At 37.4% G+C, this 21,205-nt stretch overlaps 1 protein-coding gene across 2 annotated transcripts in view; it reads right to left on the bottom strand.

The window, feature by feature from the left end:
- Nucleotides 1-4,072: 4,072 nt before the first annotated feature.
- Nucleotides 4,073-21,205, bottom strand: part of TRDMT1 (tRNA aspartic acid methyltransferase 1) — a 28,940-nt gene continuing 11,807 nt past the window's right edge. For both annotated transcript variants that reach the window (XM_064408787.1, XM_064408796.1), the window contains exons 5-11: nucleotides 17,983-18,048; nucleotides 16,478-16,547; nucleotides 15,114-15,197; nucleotides 14,263-14,624; nucleotides 10,266-10,323; nucleotides 9,113-9,242; nucleotides 4,073-4,702 (exon numbers count right to left, since the gene is read on the bottom strand). In XM_064408787.1, the coding sequence (XP_064264857.1) occupies nucleotides 4,602-4,702; nucleotides 9,113-9,242; nucleotides 10,266-10,323; nucleotides 14,263-14,624; nucleotides 15,114-15,197; nucleotides 16,478-16,547; nucleotides 17,983-18,048 (871 nt within the window). In that variant the 3' untranslated portion in view covers nucleotides 4,073-4,601. The remainder of the gene's footprint in view (nucleotides 4,703-9,112; nucleotides 9,243-10,265; nucleotides 10,324-14,262; nucleotides 14,625-15,113; nucleotides 15,198-16,477; nucleotides 16,548-17,982; nucleotides 18,049-21,205) is intronic.

The raw sequence follows: 21,205 nt of genomic DNA, 5'->3' as shown, positions 1-21,205 counted from the left end.
GGGTTAGAAAAGATCTCTCCAGGTCAGTGGATCATCCAGGTCACTCTCCAACAGTGGCCAAAAGCAGATAGGAAATGTAGGGTACACAAAGGGGGGAGCATATACAGTACCTCCCTATGTGCTCTCTTGGCCTCCAGTTATTTGCAGCTCAGAACTTCTTCAGTCCGAAATCTGCTTAGTCAGTACTCTCAGAGGATTTTTCTTACATGAACTTGTCCAATCTTCTCCTTCTCCACAAGCTTCACCTTATAACACATGTGCAAAGAATGAGTAATGCCATATATTACTTGTGGTCAATATACAGTGAAAATGCCTATAAAAATATTAATTCTGAGAAAAATCCCATTTTAAGTGTATTATTTATAAACAGAATGAGATTTGTTTATTTTTAAAAATATATATGGGCAAACATTGAACTAATCAAAACTATTTATTGCTATCTACATATGAGAAAATATATCAGTACCATCAACATTCTTTGCTTCCAAGTGCCAGGTGGCAATTTAAAAATATTTGAATTAAAACAGCCCAGCGTATGGACAAAAGCAAAAGACAAACATGTTCTCACTGAAGCTGGGATTTCAGAATGCATGCCTGCATCTAAAATCAGAGACACTCCTCCCTGGAGGAGATTTCAGGAACTTTTTTTCTACAATTTCCCAAATCCTAGTGAAGAGCATCCAACCAGAGTGGCTATCTGACATCCAACAACTCTCTCACTAAAAGTGTTGTGTTCCAGTTCATTTAAACCCCTCCTACTCTGTTTCTTGTTTCACCAGAGCTCTTACCTGAGAAGTGTTCCTCATCCAGCCTCCTCCCACTGTCAATAGGACCAGCTGGAGGAAAGTCAAAGAGAACAATCCAGTTGTCTTGCCTTCACAGATGGCTACCTGGCCCTCTTGGGCCCCTATTTATTTTCTTTAATGGCTATATAAATTGCCCAGAATTTACAATCTACTAAAGACAAAAATAACACAAATCTTATCCTGCTCTTCACAATAACATTTAAATTGACACACTATCAATATTCAGTATTTCATAAACTTCCCCTAATGAGGTTGTAACATACAATACTCATATTTGCACAGGCAAAGGGAAAATGGCTACTGGAATTAATTTTAGGCTCTATGTCTACTTTTTCATGGTTTCACATTATTTTTCCTTGGGTATTTCTTTGATCAGTTCAATTTTATATAATATTTACATAAGACTGCTCAGAAATGCTAGTGCTCTGAAACAATTATTACTTAATTGCCTCTAAATCCTTACTCATATGTCATATTCTTTAAATAACATGCAGAAAAAATATAACACTTAAGTGGTTATAAACACATAGAAGACAAAATATATTAAACTGCTAAGGAAAAGAAATATAATTCAGTATTTATGCAAGAATTCGTGTTAAACTTTAGTATGAACAGCAAGAAGAGGAGCCAAAGGACGAGCTGAGAATTGAATAATTCATCCTTGAGATGCAACAAATATTTTCTAAATTTTCCACTTATTTTGGAAATGTGTGACTACTGCTAAAACACATTGTAGTCATTGAAGCATTGGGCCTGCTCAGATTTCTATTGAAATGTCTCTGTCAAAATCAACATGGCTTTCCCCTTGTTTAAATTTAAGAAATAGCTATCACCAATCAGTGTTTTCCCAGACTGTAATACAGAGATTCCTGAAAATCCTTATAATTCTCCTATCAGTCAAAAGTGACATAAAAAAGGCTCTGGGCAGGAGCCTTACATTCACTGCATGGAAGGATGCACCTCCACTTTAAGCATCAAAAACTATCAAATTCACTGTGTTAAAAAAATTGTATTTTATTATTTTTGCCACTAGACAGGTTTCTTCATGAGTATAGGGAAACCCCAGACTAACTCAGTTAAAAACTAGCTGGTATAGGTTAGATTTCTGTACATCAATCTGCAAGCTTCAAAAATTACCACATAAACAGAACACCACCAAATAGAACAGCCTTTTTCTCAGTGGAAATGCTCAAATTTAAGAGAACTCAGATAATTAAATGTAATTGAGATGTGCAAATGAATGAGGCACAAAATGAAAAATCAGATTCTGGGAATTTCCCTCCCTTTCCAAAGCTGTTTTTCAGATTTTACTTCTTTCAGTTGCTTTTGTAATCACATTTCATTGCTGTGAAAATGCTTAAGCCGTAAGTTGCAAAGTACAGCAATGATGTACACTGCAAAGTACCTAGGATTAGAAGACTGCTTGGAAAAGGAAGCAACATGATCATCAAGTGAGGTCAAGCAGGTACAACCCAACAGAACTCAGTAAATCAGTCTATTAATAACAAACCAAGGGGATAAGCAGCAGTCACTCAATTTAGCTGCACCAGTATTACAGGGTTAGCAGGGGTAAAATACACAAATATGTATTTACAACTCTGAATTATTTTTTTTTTCCTTCAGAAACAGCTCAAATTCGCAAACAGATTCAGTCTTCACAATCACATTGAATTAAAATTCACTATTCATTTATGTAACAGGCTCTGTATTACTGCATCAGTTTTAGGTGAAGCTAGGTACATTTCAACTTAGACTTCACCACTGCTAACTTACAAGTGGCATATAAAACATTAATTGATGTTCTACACATAAAGGAATTGAAGATTAATTGTTAATAGTAATATTTTCCAAATATTACTACAGTGAAGCAGAATGAATAGACTACATGAATTAGCAGAAGGAAATTCCAATTTATATACCAGATTTATATCCTTTGTTTTCATATCAATGTTTGGAACATATTAGATAGCAATGGATCTTCAAACTACCATATTTCTCCCAAGAACAAGACCATACAGCTATTAGTTATTGATCTGGCTGATAAATCTACACAATAACCATTGTGGGTATAGGTAACCATGGTTCACTGTCAAAACAACACCTGCTCTTTGCAGTATAGTAGCCAGCACAGCATTACTTTTTTGCCATTTCAGTACTACAAGTGACCAGGTGAGAACAGAGGCCAACCTCATCCTTCTCTAAGGCTTTATCCAGAGCACTTTCAGGAGAAACCATTTCCATATCTCTTTCACAGCTGGAACAGCCCAGGTGGTCAATATGCTCCTGGAGAATCAGACAGGCTGAAGCAGGTCAACCCAAGCTTTTCCTGGTTTAACAGTCCACAAGCAACATGCAAATCAAGACTGAAGAAGAAATGCAGGACCTAGCAGAAGATAAAGCTGTGTGAATTTATCTACATAAATTTCTTTTTAAATTGTTTTCAGGACTACAGCAGATGAAAATAGTTATACTATCTCTACAGCAGCTTTGCTCTCTGTGGTCTTCACTTTCTACTGCACTACCAAACCCAGATGGAACATACCAAGACTGTTCCTGTGTCATCCCATGGGTGGGGGGAAAAGGAGGAAGAAAACTCATTCATTTTTAGGAGTGGCAACTTTAGCTCACTGCTTAGGTGCACAGGAACTATGATCAGCTACAAAATCTTTCTGTCTTCTGGCACATAATCTCCCTAAGGATGCTTACTAAATATCATCTCATCTCTTCCTCATTCAAGCTGTTTTTCACCAAGATAGCAATGGGAAAATCCCAAGGGAAGAGGAGTACATGCTCCTTTAGAAGGCTTTCAGTTTTCCCATAATTTTCTCTATTATTTCAGAGGTACTGAACCCACAAGACTTGATTACAAACCCACCGAGTCCAGCTCTATGAGGCACTGTGCAGCAGTGGCTTCACCTCAACATAAACTCCTAACCCCAGTACTACCAACAAGATTTGTGAAGAAATTTTCAGAAGAAGCCCATATAGTTTTTCTCCAGTTCTTATGTCACAGGAACCTAAACATGGAACTTAATTTTTTTTTATGTCTTTTACATGTAGGTCTTTGGTAAGGGGCAATGATCTTATCCTGAATAATATGAGAAGAGAAACAGGGAAGTTATTGTCAGGCCTGTGATAATCTAGAAATATTTTCATTCAGCTGCAACTAAATAAATAATTCCAGACAAATACAGTTGGGTTTTAGAATCCTACAAGTATTTAAAGAAGATGAGACAACCATAAATAACAACACTACATCTTAAAAATTGTATATAAAATACTGAATTTATTAGTTTCATGAGCTACAAAGCACATAAAAATTTCAGATCATATATACAGTAAGTCTTCTCAGAATGGATCACTTATGTTTAAAGACGAAGACATTTTACACATAGAACTTGATCTCTGCAGCTAACTGAAACAGCTTTGACACAGTTTCACACAGTACTGAGAAAATGGTTTTAAGATAAAAAATTAAATAAAGTAAAATAAAATAAAATAATCTTATTGTTCTCATTGAAGTATTCGCATGTGCTGCTATTTTTCATTCTACACACGAAAAATGACATTTAAATAAAGCAATTAAGTCCTGCAAACTGCCATTTAAATAAAACACCTATACAGTTTAAATCCATCATGAATTCAAGTTATTAAAATATATCAAAATTGTTCAGCAAAATGTCTGGACAAGTATCTTGATAAGCTCTGGTATTTGTCCAGGTTCCATCAGCTTTCTCCTAAAAGATGGAAGTATTTTCTGTCAGCAGTCCATATGCATTAGTTTCAGGTTCTAAATTATTCAAGAAGAATGGAGATCAATTTTGCCACCACGTGTACGTTGAGGCTGTTTCCCAGAAGACGATAGCATTGCTTGACTGTTACCTTTTCAGGAAAACCTAAAACAAAAACATATAGTGCAACATCACTAGTCTGGGTTTGTTCCTACTTTTTAGTCTTATTTTTTTTTTCAGTGAACGTTTCTTAGTGCAGTTATCACAGATTGCAGCTGGATTCACCCTCCCTCCAGATCCCCCCACAATTCACGAGGTTACAAAACTAATTCACAACCAATTCATTGGATTTGTATCAGTTCCTCTATTATCAATACTGCCATCTCTAAGGTTTCACAAGAAGCTTCAAAACATTCCTCTGTTGTGTAACTACTGCTGATCTACCATCCCTTCAGAGAGCCCAAAACATCCAGCAGTCTCAGGGAGGGGCAGCAGCACTAAATCCCTGCACAACTGCTACTCTAGATAATATCCACAGAAGAACACAACCACAGCAGAAAGAAAATGTGACATTTCTGCAGATGGACTAAACTGCATTTCTCCATAAGCTTTATATTGTATTTCCCACATGATGCCCTCTAACAGCTCAGGCAAATCCCAAGTCTCTCAGTGCAATATACCACCCATTAACGATGGGTGATTAAACGATGAGCAACACTTATTCAGTGAGTGACCAAACATTTGAACAATTTTCCATGTAATTCAATGCTGACCCCATTAAACACACTCAGATATACAGACAGCAACAGAAATGTCCTTCCCATAGTAAGTGCATGGTCTGGCAGAAAGGAGAGGCAGTAAAAATGACACCAGCCCAGGTATTGTGAAAGGGCTGTGCTGTGTACTGACTAGCAAGCTCCTGAGAGTGAAGCAGTTTCAAGCAGCCAGTTGGTGTGGTCTGTCCCTGTTTGCACTCTTACCTTACTCCAACTGTGAGGTAAAGTACATTTGCTTCATCCTGAGTGAAAGATGAACAGCAGTGGTGACTTAACTGTTAGGGTCATATAGTAAACTGCTGAAGCCTGGCCACATTCAATTATTTCATCATTCCCTAAGAAGAAACACCTAACTTTGACTCAGAGGTCATCACCACCCCAATTAGCTCAGATACACAAGCACACTGTGAGTATAAGTAGTGATATGTATGCTCTGAAGTTTTCACAGCTCTTCAGAAAAAATTCTGTTCCAGAGAGAGCTCAGGAGAGAATGTGGCTGGACAGTTACTGAGCCAAAGGAGGCTCTGAGGAGGAGGTGGTGTCTGGGAGGAGTTGTTCCATCCCTCTCTGCCAGAATGTGGACTAATGCCTCGAATGTGGACTGCTTTGGTAAACACATCTTCTGCCAGCTCCATCCACTCTGCCCAGCTTCCTGGCACATTTGGGCAACTGTTCTTCTGTCTTTGGAACAATCACTTGCACTCCCACACACACTTCCTTAGATGGAGTTTTCACATTCCATCGATGGATAAGGTAAAGAATAAAGGCATTTTAAAAGCATACATGAAAATAAGTATGTATTTATGCACACACACACACGCACTTACAGCCCAAGAAGCCTATCTGAATCTTGAAAATGTCAGAATTTCTCCTTCTACCTTTTGGCAACCAAAAGCCAAGAATTAATTTCCAGAACTCATGATTTCCTTTATCCCAAGCCTCCTCCCTCTGACTGTTAATATTGTTTTGCACTTTCTATCTTCTTGGCTCCAGGGTAGCCTACATCAGAAGGTCAGATTCAACAACTTCCAGGATGCTGGCACTTGCTGCACAGCTCTCACTGCAGCATTTATGTCACACACAGTACCTGAGGACACTGAGATCATAACAGCACGTACTTCCCCACCATGCTGGCTTTTGTTTCCTAAAAGCTTGCATGCATTGCTAATAAGAAAAATGGAAAACACATCCTGACATCAGTCTCATGAAAGCAGGTCACAGGTGCAAGAACGCTCTGTTCACTTTTAATGATATTGCTGTGGGACCCACCAGAGTGACTATGACAAATGACTGCAGTATTTCATTGAACTATAATGCAATTACTATTTATACATTTTGATGTTAAAAGCACAAATAAATCTGGTCATGTTAAGAATGAACAATGACTTTAACTCTGGACCTCACATATTAGAAAAGGCCATCAACTTCTTAAAATGCAGAACCATTTAGACAATCACATTTCTTCTGATGATACTGTAGCTGCACTAGTAGCAGCATCTGTTACAAAGCTGCTGACAGTCTGTTCACATAGTTTTCAGCTTATAGTTTCCTCAGTTTCTTCAGTTTCTTGGACCAATAACATATTTACAGTGGGTACAATTCCAAGCTTCCAGGTTTTGAAAATTTCAGCCTAAATGTTGCTGTCACTACAGAACACAGTAGCAGAGAACTTATAACACATTTTGCTCTGAAAATACCATATTTCACAATAATTACTTGAAGTTTGGCATGGCAGAAATGCTGTCAGGGCAACACCCTTTGCTGAAGCAATAAATATATCCACATTCCAAAAAAAAATTAAATCCAGAGTTTGCAAATTCTCAAAGGAAACTGAGATTACAGTACCTAAATTCATTAAAGATTTCTATCAGCCTAGAGTCAAGTAACACTTTTTAAAGCAAAAAGTGGGAGAAGTTCTAAACACAAAGAAATGTCAGACTTGTGACTCAGTGCAGGGGAAATGCATGTTTTGCCTATGACTCAGGAGTATATGGCAGAGGAAACCACTGAATGAGAGAGAGGCTTGCTTTATGTGTCATCAAAGTTGGAAAAGCAGTGGAAGGGAACTGCAAGAAATGTAAAACAGTTATAATACTAACTGCCATAATTATGACAAAAGGGTACTCTCCTCTGAGAGGCAGAATCCCAAATGACAAGACAGGTCTGCTAAATGAACACATTGTACATGGTGATGATCTGGATGATCCTCAACTTCAGAAGCCTGACTTGTCTTTAGAGTTCAGTTATGGTTTGCAAAAATATTGGACCTCACAGGTGTCTCTGAAGATGAGCTCTGAACAGAAAGCACGGCATCACTCCAAGCACTATGAAATTATAAAAGTCAGGTTTCGTGAACTGCTCACCCCAAAGTAATGGAGTCTTCCAAGCATAAATCTCTCCATTGTCTCTGTTCTCCCTTTGTAAAATACAAGCAACATTAACCCTATTGCACCTCTCAGTAATGTTGCAGAGCTAACAGTGGAAAAACTCCAGGTGAATTTAAAAAAAGAGAAAATGGGCAATTTTGTGCTCAAAAGAGACCTTGAGCAGCATGATAAGCCTATACAAACCCAATCCAGCTCTGTTAAGTTCAAGTATCTTGACATCAGCCTACATGAATATGAAACAGAGCTGTGCTAAGAGGCAAATAGAACAGATCCATTGAAGAAGAGAGGCAATGAAAAAACATTGTATGTTGATATGTAACACAGCACACACTTGCAAATACTCATGAACATGTAAGCTTAGTGCTGGCAATTCTAGTTTCACAGTGCAACCTTGATAATGTTCTCCAAATGTAGCAATTTTGAATAGAACAAGTAATAAATGAAAAAAAACCCAAACTAAAACTGTGAAAGAAAGAAATACATAGAAACAAGGCACATTTCTCAGAACTCTAAGTCACTGAGGAAGTCAAAGCAAAATATAACAAATTAGTCAAGGTCAGTGATGTCTTATTTTTTGAGCAATCTGGTCTAGTGGAAGGGGGTTGGAAATAGATCATCTTTAAGGTCTCTTCAAACACAAACCCTTCCATGATTCCCTGGATGCTTTTGTTGCTGAGTGACAATAAATTGATCTGATGTGACATCAGTAGGACAGTTTCTTAGCAGATAGTAACAGCTACATTTTCACGCTTGCCCTTTTTTACAAGGAGAATTATGATGACTTTACTTCAGGTTTAATTCTTGTTGATGTGTATCCAGTGTACTGATACTGCTGAGTCTTGTTCCTTGACTCCTTCTTCAAAAAAACAACCACGTAGAAAGTACCTGACTAAAGGCTGCCCTTTCTAGAAAACAGAGATAGCTTAATAGATTTGTTACTCCTCAACAAAGAACTATCTGTACCATCTGAAATTCCCTGTCAGCAGCTGTAAATGTGTGGAAGGGAGAGCAAGCAGCTCAAACACTGAGAACCACAACAGACTTCCTAAGCTAGCAGGATATGTTGATTTACCACAGTTGTGAGTAACACTGGCTGTTGAATAAATAGTTTCAACTTTAAACAAAGGTATTCCTTCATTGCACTTCACTAACAGAGCATTTTGCAAGACAAAACCTTCTTCTTAGCTTAGGAAGATAAACCTCATCACAGAAGCTGCCTCTTACAAAACATGAAAAAAAAACCTTGTGGAAATGTAGAGAAATTCAGTTAGCCAAACAACAAGAATCAATCAATCATAAGAACTGAGTGGTCTGAAAAGAACGCAAAATAAAAAGATTAGATTAGTACCATGAAAAAAACACATTGGCATTTCTGAAGAATAATGCAGAAGTGTGTATTTTGCAGCACATACCAAATTCCAAAGGGAATCCATGAAGATTTGCTATTTCTCTTGGAGTAAAATACCTCAGTTTTAATGTTGACAATTTCATAAGCTTCTCTTCTTCTGATAACTCGTCAATGTGTTTAAACACAGATTCAAGCTATGAAGAATAGCAAAACCAAGAAATGTGACTGATGCAGGCCAAATATGTAAAATTTACAGGCACATCTTAATGGAATATTTCCTTAATCATCAAAGTGACAAAGACAATAGCATGTTTTGCTTGAAAGGGTCATTTGCATTCTGGTTTTGCAGCAAACATCTCAACACATGGATTTGCAAGAAAGAAATCAATGTTGCCATGAGGACATTCATAATTTCCTCCTCCAGTTCCAAGCTATACCTACACTTAATGGGGCAATCAAAGAGCATACATTTGTTAAAGACAAAGGACAGTGACTCAGTATAACTCAATAACAGACCATTCATACAAATTAAGTTGTGTGGATGCAGCTGTTTTAATACTCTTGCTCTGAGATTATCCTGAATTCCAGAGCTGCATTCCTCTTATGCTTAGAAATGCCCTGTAATATTAGTGAACAGCACAGAAGTGCAGGAGGAAGGGCTTGTGTACAACACAGGCTTTGTGAAAAGTATCTCTGAATGCTGATTAACCAGTACATTTATTACCTTCCCCAATGCCCAAATACTACTTGGTCATGAACTTATTCTACTATTCTATCAATAGCAGAACTTTTCAAAATACTCTTTGCAAATAAATAATAATTTTGAAATTCAAAAATGTTAAGCATCTGACAATATTTACTGAATTATATGCATACAAAAAAGAGCCCTTGATTCATAACACTGTACTTTAGGTTCTCCATAGAACTAGTATTTTTTAAGGTTTTCACATACCTCTGTGAAACCTCTGTATGACATGACAGATAAAAATAATAGCAAGTTATGTTCTCCTTACAGAGAGACACAGATATTTTGGTCTAAACAAACTCCTGTCTAGGAACACAAACTGGAAACTCAGTTGCCATAAGATGTACATTTAAAGTATTATTTTTTTATAACATTCAGAATAACAAATGAGAAGACAGAAAAAAACTCAAGCTTTGAAACAAGTCTCAAGTTTTAAAACAAGTCATTCCAAAATGTTAGACTACACACTTACCTGTACATCTACTGCTGTCTGCAGAACTGAGCCGGTCCCTTCTACATAGTGTCCATACCTTAAAAACAACAACAATCTTAAATTAACATTTTCACTGTATTTCATGGCATTGACAATTGCAAAGGTGCAGGGAGGTTACTTAGGTTTCTTTCCCTTGATGAACAAACAGCCTCTTGGACAGATAAAGCAGAAAGCCTTGTTATAAATGCTGTTAACCCCTGGAGTGCAGTACCCTCTGAATGTGCTCTCTGGGGATGGGTCTGTCCTCACTGCTCAAGAGTTTAGCCACACTAGTGTCTTATACATGGCAAATACAAAGGCAAGGAATTCAAGCATAGGACCACCAAAAAAACCCCCATCGATATTGCCTAAACCAATTTTACATTAGGGCAAAATGTGTTAAAAGTCAAATGGTCCCACAGCTTCAAATTAGTGATCCTTATTAAAAGGAGGACCACTAGTGTGAGCCTCCAGTTTTCATGTCAAAGCATTAGGAACAAAGTGCTTCAGTCAGGTTTAACTTCTGGTTGCTTGTGGATTTTCCACTGAAGGAAGGGTGATGGCCAGGCATCTATGCAGAGCAGTAGAAGAAAGAAAGAAGAAAAAAATTTAAATCCAAGTAAACCGTAAGTAAACTTGCATACTGAAACCTATGATAGCTGTTCTGCATGCTTTGTAGTTGATTGCTTAACAACATGTTTACTCAGTAGCCTCTTCAATGCTATCATTTAAATATAATTATGGGCTTTCAGAAACATGCTCTGTTGGTCTAACTATGGCAGTTTGAACATTCTGAACAGAAAGAGAGTGAGTCAAGACAACAGATGGCTTTGCCCTGTGGAAGAACTTCAGAAGATTCCCTGCATTAGAGGGATGTGGTCTGCATCAATTGTTAACAGACACTATTCTCTAGTTTTATCTGTACAACTGTAAAGACAATTATAAAGGTCTTTTGTTCCACTTGGGACCCATTCCTAAAGCATGGCACAAGTTATGTTTCAAGCCTCTCTAATCCCACAGTGAATAAAAGAACACTTTCCGTTCAGCACAGACACAATGACCCAGCATGGCTCAATCTTCAGTACTCCATTCTCGGCTGAAAAAGACACAATTAGTTCTGCCAGAGCAGCACTCATTCAAAAAAGTGGTTACAAATCTTCCTCAGGATCAGAACACCTAAACACTGTTACAGATTAAATACACATGGAATCTGTTTTGTAAATACATCATCTTTAATTGGTTTAATCTTTAATTCTGCAAATTCCCCAACACAAAGTTTAACAATGTAACACACACACTGAGGAATCTTCATACTTTTCCTCTCATAAAGCATCTGGTAATGTTTCAGCTTAATATGACTGAGCCAAAATGAATAAATGGGGTAAAATTCAGAGTGGTATTGAAGTGTTTTATTGGGAAAAATAAATATTCCTGTCTAAATAACTGGCACTAGGGTACAGAACTCCTCCCCCACCCAAAAAAAATCCAGTTGGTGTCTGTGTGCATTGAAGTCTGTGTGTGTGAGTGTGTGTGTGAGTGTGTGTGTTGGTTTTTTAATACAAATGTGGGCATACGGCTAATGTAGTGTTAGCCGGATTGTTATTTATAGTTATTGAAGGTGCTGACTACAGAAAAGTTAACATTCCTACCTTAGACCTGGAACATAATTAAATTTTGTCACAGTAAAAAAAATGATGTATTGATTTTCTGACAAGATTCATTACAAGTTACAATGAAAGAAGCTGGCTTAAGAAATTACAGTCTTCAATTTTCATCTGATTCAAGATTCCCTGCCTCTTTTATTTCTGTAAGGTTTAAAAAAAATCTTTTCATTTCATACATGTATTTTTTCTGGGTATATTGTGTCGTATATTATGACTGGCAAAAAGTAATTTACACAAAGTGAGAAATCTCTACTGTAATTGATATTTGCACTATTTTGAAATGTATTGCTTCTCTTGTCAACAGCATATCAAAATTTAAAGTATGTCCGGAACAACTACATCTAGAGAAGTTAGATATGTTTTTCATTTTCTCTGTCCTTTAAAATACTCAACTTCCTTTCAAAACTTCAGCCACCACAAACACACTCCAAAGAGAAAGCATGGTGTTGGTAGTCTCACAGAACTCAGCAATCATTCACTAAGTGCCCAAGAAATCAGTGTCAGAAGGGCACACAGAATTACCTGCTTGATCTCTCAAGCATTACATTTTGTTTTAACTCCACCAAAGCTTTTCAAAAGACATACTGGTATAGCAAAAATCACTGAGGAACTATCTGTGTTTGAGGTCCCTGAATTAGAAAGGACTAGAGAAGGCATACCCAGATTATTTCCATCACGTGAATGTTGCTAGAAATACCTGAAAACCAAAGAGAAAAGAGGGAGATTTTTCTGCCACTCTCAAAACTGATGGTCAGTGCAATTTATACGACAGACACCAGACAGGCCCAGCAGCAGAGGGATTCTCTGTACTACCAGGAGTGCTGTTCCACCCTATTCAGGGGTCTTTTTCCTAGATCTCATGCTTCAGAGAAATATAAAAACAAGAACATCTGGAACAGATACAGCAGGGACTTATTTTTGGCCTCAGAAAGTGACTTTAATGAGATGTAATTATAAACCTTCTCTTAATGCAGAGCTGTTATTGAGATGATTACACTGAGAAGCATGTTGGCAATCTACCTTCCCAAAGGCTCTTGAAAAACAGACCAAAGATGGTAAATCAGACAGAACTACCACCACAACTACCTCCATAGGAGCAGAGGGATAAGAGTCACCTTCCCTGGTGTCAGATTTCCCACCCTAGGTACAGAGACTTGATCTTAACTACCCAGGAGCCTCCTTCAGTGTGATTTTGATAAACATGACCACAAACTACTATGACATATTCTAGTGTAACCACAAGTGGCCAATTACTTTCAATGACACTTAAGGCATACAGAAAACACATCAGACACCATTCTGGCTAAGGGGTTTTTTGACTATTCTAGTTTAGAAAGATATTCCACAAGATGCTGACTCAAAAGAGTGAGGGCAGCAAAGGCGCATACATATAGACCAATGAGAGCTGAGGGAAGACCTGTCCCATCGCACAAATTTCAAACTTTTGAAATTCTTTTTCTTCTTCTTTATTGTCTAAACCTTGAAAATAATAAAAAAAATTAAAAACCCGCAGGAATTCTATTAATCTGGAAGTCTAATTTCTCCTAATTAAAATAAAATTTACACTTTTATTTTAACTCATCATCCAAGACATCTTATTGAAACACTCAGCAAACTCAAAAAACCAATCCAATTAGAAAAATTTATCAGTATTAAAAATTCCCACAAATTTGCAGGCTCCAACTGGAATGTTTCAATACAAATGCATTCAGTGGAAAAGTCTCTGACCAGTTGTCCACAGAGTTTCAGAACACTCACCAACTTCTAGAAGTCAAACTTAAAATTGCAAGGTACAAATCAGAAAACTACTAGACAGAAAAGCACTGATGTTCTGCTCCATCAAATATGATTTGTAATGCAGCAACCTAACTGGTTTCATGACAATCCACAGCTATTCTGATCTATATAGCTGAAAAATCCAAGAAATCAATAAAATGTACAGTGGAGACAGATTTAATGAGGAATGGATCCGTCATGCATGACACTTTTGTAACTTCATTGAGCAATATAAAGAAATTCATTAATGAATCAGCACTATACCAGTCTACTGGAACCATATTTCCGCAGGGGTAATTAAGCTTCTGTGAAGGTCAACAACAAATGGCAACTGTCTTTTGTGAATGCCTTTTTGGAGTGGGCACATGATGTTCTGCCAGACAGATTCTCATGCAGGCATTCCACTGGACCAGCAATCACACTATATAAGGAGATTTCTTTTAAAGGCCTAGGATTTTTTGATGAAACACCTCTCTGTGATTTTACAGGACACAAGCGAGAAAATACACTTAAAATTTCAGGCCATGATTTAGCAAGGCATTTTCTTGGCACCTTACCCTTTAGTAAAGCACGTGGATCTCCGGCAGGTGGGTTTAACAATGTCTAACAAGAGAGCATAGCGCAGCAAGGACTTTGGTGGTAAGAAATATTGACTCATTTCTTCAGTTTCCTCTTCCAAGAAGTCTTTTAGCATTTGAATAGAGGAATCATTATCCTGATTATGTTTCCTTTCCATCTCTTCTACTGTTTCAAGCTTAAATAGAAAGGCCCCTTTTGGTAAACTCTTCTTGCTGCTGCAATCTGGACCAATGTTTGGATCCAGGTTCTTCTCCTCAGAGGACAAAGAAGAACTAGTTTCACCCACTTTGTCAGCACCTTTTTCCTTGAGTAAATCCTGATCTGGGAATCTTGTCAATATCTAAGAGGAAATTATGACAAAAATAAAATTAAAGAACTGTATTTAATAAACAACTTGACAGCCAACCATACAGAGAATAAGAATTCCTTCTGAGATGCTCACAATAACTTTTATATGTTATTTTGATGAAGATTTCAAAAGCAGTAGCATCAAGATTAGCAGACCTATTGGCAATGATGTCAGAACAGCCTAAAATAATTGCCTTTGCAAAAAGACCTTTCCAAGTGTGTAAAAAATGTAGCAATATGATATGTTTTCTAGCCCACTATCAGGCTAGAAAACACATCTCCCAACTGTTTAAAGCCATCTAAGCCACAGGCATGAACATCAGTCCTTACAAAGATCCAGGCTGAAAAAAGGAGACAGAATTTAACTCTTCTGTTGGAATCACTCGTTCTTCTCCATTCATCAACACACACCACTAAACTGAAAATTTAACCCTCAATCTTCATGAAATGAAACAAATTCAAGTATTATAAATAGACTCACTTGTCCAGGAGCTTGAAAGGAAAATGGTTCTTGGTGAAGCTTTGCAATTAGAAAATACCGCAGCCTAGAATTGGGAATGCCAAGCTGTAATCAAAATTCAGAAGCCTTTAGTCCATGTGATAGTAAAGAAAAAGTGGTCTGTTGCATCATACAAGTTATCTGCCATTACATGCAATAACAGAACTATGACACACTAATATATTTTATTACTTCAGAGATATCAGTATTTAAAGAATCAGAGATTCATAAAATGGTTTGTGTCATCTAGTTCCAAGCTCCCTGCTGTGGGTAAGGACACCTTTCACTAGCCCAGGCTGCTCAGAGCCCCATCCAACCTGGCCTTGAACACTTCCAGGGATGAGGCATCCAGAGCTTCTCTGTGCAACCCCTTTCAGTGCCTCACCATCCTCATCATAAAGAACTTCCTCCTGATTCTACTCTAATACTACTCTTCAAGTTTGAATCCATTCCCCCTTGTCCTGTAACTGCAGACTCTGGTAAACAGTCTCTCTCTGTCTTTCTTGTAGTTTCCCATCAGGTACTAGAAGGCTGCAATTAGGTCACCCTGAAGCCTCCTTTTTTCCAGGGTATTCTCTTGGTATTAGTTGATAATACCTGCACACACTTGTAACTTCCATACCTAGGGACTTCCAAAGATCCAAATGATCCAATTATTCTCTCTATCTCATAGTTTTGACTTTCTCTGTAAATGAATATGAATGTAAACAAAATTTTATGTGATTCAAGAAGAAAAATTTACATGCCTTACGATTACTTGGGACAGGTACTATCTGTTTTCTGTTAAAAGCAAAAAAGTCTCTCTTTGCCTTTTTAAACAAGGAACTATAAAACACCTAACAATTAAATAAATCTACCACAATTGGTTTTCAAGCTACATTCTATTAGCTTCTCTCAAATATTTATGGTACTTCACTGATTCCAGTTAGTCTTGCATAATCTGGAATTTCTCTCAAACTTTTTTCAGTTGCCAGGGTAACACAGAAACAAAGCTCCTCCTCCCACAAGAAACAGTCACATTTTCTGTGCTGGGAAATCCAGAGGAACAGCACTTCTGAAGCAGTGAGGCTCCTGCAGGGAAAACCACCTTCCTGGTTACAGTGGAAATTCATGCCTTCTTAAAAAAATCAAATGGCAGCAAAGCAATATGGGATTATGATTTGAACACAAACAGCAATATAATTATGTCAGTATGAGAAATTAGAAGTCATGTTAGTTGGTTTTCTCATTCAAGTGTATGCTTTGAGCATGACTCTCTTTTCTAACACAGAAGAGAATTTTCAAATGTTCTTGGACTCAGTGCACTTTGACCTATTAAATAATATTAGAGCAATTTTAGTACTCACACAGGTTGGAGACAAGAGAAATTCTTGATATTTAAATCCACATGTTGCTAGTGTTTGCAAAAGTTCATTTCTGAAAGGAATCAAAAAGCAATTATTCCCTTCACGTAGTCTTTAGCCCCTTTTTTAATCCTAAATAAATGCAGATTAAATTCAGTATCATATTTACCAAAGCATTCATTGAAATAATTGGACAGCAAATTACTGATATGTCATCCATTGCTGAATTTGAGAGACATCATACGAAGTTCAGTGTTAGAGTCTATTACACATTCAAAGGCACCTCACTCTTACTACAGTGCAAATGCCTCTTCAAAAATGCTCCATCTCTAGGAAAGTAATTGTGGTGTGTCAACAAGGAAACTAATCGGAGGGCAAGATACTCTCTTAACTGGGAATCATAAAACAGGAGATTAAAGCCACTACAAATAGGTCACTACTTCCTTCTGCTCAAATACACAGCACTGGCTAAGCCTAACAAAAAGGCTGAATTGAGGGATGACAAAAATCAGTGGCTTTGATTATAAAAATGAGGTGGGCCTGTGCTTTATAAACAATGGAAAGAGACTGTAATGGAAATAATCTCAAAAAGACTTCTGTATTCCATGCAGACTGCAGTAGGCTGGAACTATACAACAGGCAGGAGCTGGGACCTGTACCCAGCATTGTATGTGAGACTGCATCCCAAGTGTCTTAAGAGAAAACAAGTGTCCTAACCAAGGTGTTTTCTGAAGCACAGCTTGTCCCAAGCACTGGCCAGCAAGGCACAGCTTAGGGAATCCTGGGGGCTACAAGAGAAGACCATGAACACTGAACCAGCTGAGCATGTCTCCCAGCTGCCTGCCATATTGATTAAGAGCAGGATATGCAGGGTGGCAGCTGGTGCTTTAAGGAGTGCACAGGAAGATCCCACTCCACTCCAGTGAGAACTGAGAAGGAAGATGGCAACTCTCTCTCTCTTGCTTTGGTCACAAGAGAGGAGAGTGCTCCTGCTGTCATTAGGTAACTGTAGTGACATCTTTCCTCTTCCACATTTCAGATCAGGACTAAATACTTCTTACTGCATCTCTGGACCATTTGATAGCAGCCCTGAACCAACAGAGGCACTCAAGAGAGCCCCAGGCTATTCTGTGACCTTAACACAAGATACCATAGGATCCTGTCATGAATAAGCCCTTGAAACCTTTGATTGTAACATCTATTACTATTTTTCTTTGAAAACTAATTCTGACCTTTTCTAAAGCAAACATATCATCAAATCAAATCAAATACTCACCAAATAAAATTAAAAATAAAATACTCTTGTGTTTTATCCACACAGAGATATAACCACTTATCTAGCAAGTTCTTTTCACAACCTAAGATTTTAATTCCTGTCCCATCTCAAGCTATTTTGTTAACTCCAATTCTAGGAAATAAAAATCCCTTCTAAAGAATAAATCCCTTCTCCTTCTAAAGAACATACCCTTTTTGCAAGCTAATACCTGCATATGTTAATTACAGTTTACCTTGCAGAAGAGGATTCAAATCCTTTAACATTTTCTAAAAGTAGGTATTTTGGAAGCTTCTGAAGCCTACAGGGAAAAAAAAAAAGCAAATCAGTGCAACAAGATGTAAAGTACATTATATTCATCCACAGATCTGTTTAGCTAGCAGAAAGATCAAAGTATTTCCACATCATGCTAGCTGTTAAAATTTAGCATCGTTAAAAAACAACTGAATTAAAAATGTGGACTGCTGGTAAATACCACAAAACCCCCCCATGTTTGGATGAACAGCTGTACCCTCTTGTACTCCATGAATGTACTTTTGAAAATGTTTATCACTTTTCATTTCCTAAAGCACAATAATATTATTAAACAGATTCAGTGTGTAATAGGAAATATAATTGTTGGGGAAAAACCAATTGCTACTTAGCCATAAAACAGTTGTTTTCAAGTGCTTGTACCTGAAATCAGTGTCAAAATGTCACATGAACCTTACTGATAACACATCAGAAACATTATTCATTTAACTGGTTTAAGAAACACAACATATTTAGAGTTCAAACTGCAGATATTCTCATTTTTCTAAACTTGACTCTTTTATTTTGATAGGGGGAAGGAGGTGTCTTAGCTTTAGCAGGATCAGTGCAAAGGTCTGGAAATAGGCACATTCCAAAAACAGCGTATTAAATCTCTGGAGAAATGAGCATGCCCAAACTGTGCCAAGGACTGTTCCAGCAATTTAGAAGCGTAGATGATTCAGATTCAAGTCTCTGGGAACATTCTGTAGCACTGATTAATTCTCTAATAAGGCTAATGTAGACACACAATGTCTGTCACACACTGGGATCTCAGAACAACATACAGAAGTCGGATATTAATGCCCCCAGACAGCAGCTTTGTGCTTATTGAAGTTAGTGACTTTGGACTTCCATTGGAACAAATCACAGCAGAATTTGTTTCAGCACATTTTTAATTACCACCAAATAAAGAATGAATTAAAAGCACCAATGCATATCACAAGAAACTGGAAAATGTACAAAAAACTATGTCAAATTTAAAAATACTGAAAATAATAGGGAAATACTAAAAGTAATAGGGAAAAAGTAATACTAGGCTAAAAAAAAAGCAGCATCAGCCAAATTCCTAGCAGAGGAATGGAGAATATTCTGCTGGCATGTCTACCCACACTCTTCATCATTGACTACTATGAAACTTCTTTTTCAGCAGTGAATCCAGAGCACAGCCTGAAATGCAAGCACTCATAGGGGATTGACAGATCACAAGGCAAGTAATCACTGTACAAAAAGGAAGTGTTAAGTACTTGGCAGGTATTAACATTAAAAATGTTTCTGTAAAAGCAGCACTTGGATGTTTTAGCATTGGATTTCACTGGGTTATGGCTTGGACACGATAAACAGATCAGCATCTGGACCATTTGGGTTGGACTTTGCTGGGTGGGTGTTCCAAGGATTTCCCATGTCTTTCCAGATCTTGAAATTTTTCTTTCCATTATCTCTAATATTTGCCATCCTAGGCTACCTCTGTGTCTCATTTCAGCAGTATTTCATTATAAAAGACTGAACAAAAGCTAAGTACATCCAAGGGATGATAAATTTTTTTACACTTTTCATAAACTGCATGTGTACCATAGCAATTTAAAATGTAAAAGGATAATTCCTACAGTAAGAGTTTCCTTTTTTGAGGCTGAAGTACTCCATACTCAATGTCTCACAAATGTATCATATTCAAAAAACACGTAAGTGCTATCTTAGTAAAACACAAATCCACTGGAATTGAGAAACTCTACAGAAGCCATCATGTTGAACCTTCTAGTGACTACTTAGAGCAAGTGCTGCTTCAAGAACCCTCCCCGAGGAGATAAGGGACATTAGCAGTGTCTCCTGGGGTGCTGAGATAAAAGCAAGACAGCCAAGCCCAGGTCCTTTGCATCGTCATGATAAAAATACAGGTCTTGGAGTGTCTAAAGCTTTGGTTTTGAGAAGGAAAAGCTTCTGCTGTTTATCCAGCTAAGTCCACAGCAAGTGGGAAGCAGTATTTCCATATTAATGCACTATAATGTCCAAAAGCAGCCAGCCTCTTAACCATGTTTCAATTTAATGGAAAGGAATCCCCAGGTCAGGAGATGCCTTTAAGGATATGGAAGACACTATTATTCTGACAAATTAACTTACTCAGTATCTGCCAGGTTTCATTTTTCATTTTAACAGATCAGTTGGAAACCTGTGTTACATTTCTCATTCAACAAAAGACATCTTCTGCAATTTCTAAACAACCCCCATTCTCTCCCTAATTGTGTGTCTCTGACAGAAGCAGGGGAGTAGTAATACCCATTCTTTTTTACCTAGGAATTGTCCAACTTACTGGGCTACAGAATCTGTGTTTTGTTCTGTATTGTCTGCCACAGATTTCTTATGTATGACCCTGCCAAGCCACTCAGCCCTTCTGTGTCATTGCTCTCTCTCTGCTCATGACAAGGACAAAGACACAGCTCCATTTAATGTTGTTGGCTGCATAAAGTTTCTAGAACAAGGATGAAGACTCTTTTCTCTCAGTGCTAACAGCAGTTTGAAAGAAAGTCTTTTTGGTACTGACTTCCTTCTGTTTTGAAAGCATTCATTAAAAAAAAAGGAAAAAAAAAGCAAAAGAGACACCAAACATTCATCTGTTCTCCAATCCTGACAGCAAGATGAACTAGTGGAGGAATACATAGGGAACAGCTGTCCTAGTCTCCAGGTGAAGCAAGATTGCCACCAATACAAATAATTATGGCTGTTTTATTAGGAACTGGGATCTGACCAGGCAAAAAACAACAGATGAATTCAACGACACTGTCCAGACAATGCAGTGCTATTCAAATTATTTAGTATTAGTACTCCAAACAAGAGATTGTACTACAAAACAAAAATATACACTCTGCCCCAAGATATTGAGGCAGCACCAAAAAGAACAGAGACATTAAGAAAGAACAGAAGTGGCTGCAAGATGAATGGCATTTTAGTCAACAGCATACTTAAACCAATTTTCAAATGGTAACACTTCAAAAGATGACTGTATGTTTAACCTAAGCTTTTGTAACCCAATATTTTAAAAACTTTTCATGTTTCCATGAGTCCAATAGACAAACGATTATATTACCTACTCCTGTTTCTATATAAAATCAATGCAAATTTGATGTTGAACTGAAAATAACTCTTTCCTTTCATTTATTGTGTAGGCATAGTTT

The sequence above is a fragment of the Passer domesticus genome, chromosome 1, assembly GCF_036417665.1.
Source record: "Passer domesticus isolate bPasDom1 chromosome 1, bPasDom1.hap1, whole genome shotgun sequence".
NCBI lineage: Eukaryota > Metazoa > Chordata > Aves > Passeriformes > Passeridae > Passer > Passer domesticus.
This window is presented reverse-complemented; position numbering and strand designations above follow the sequence as displayed.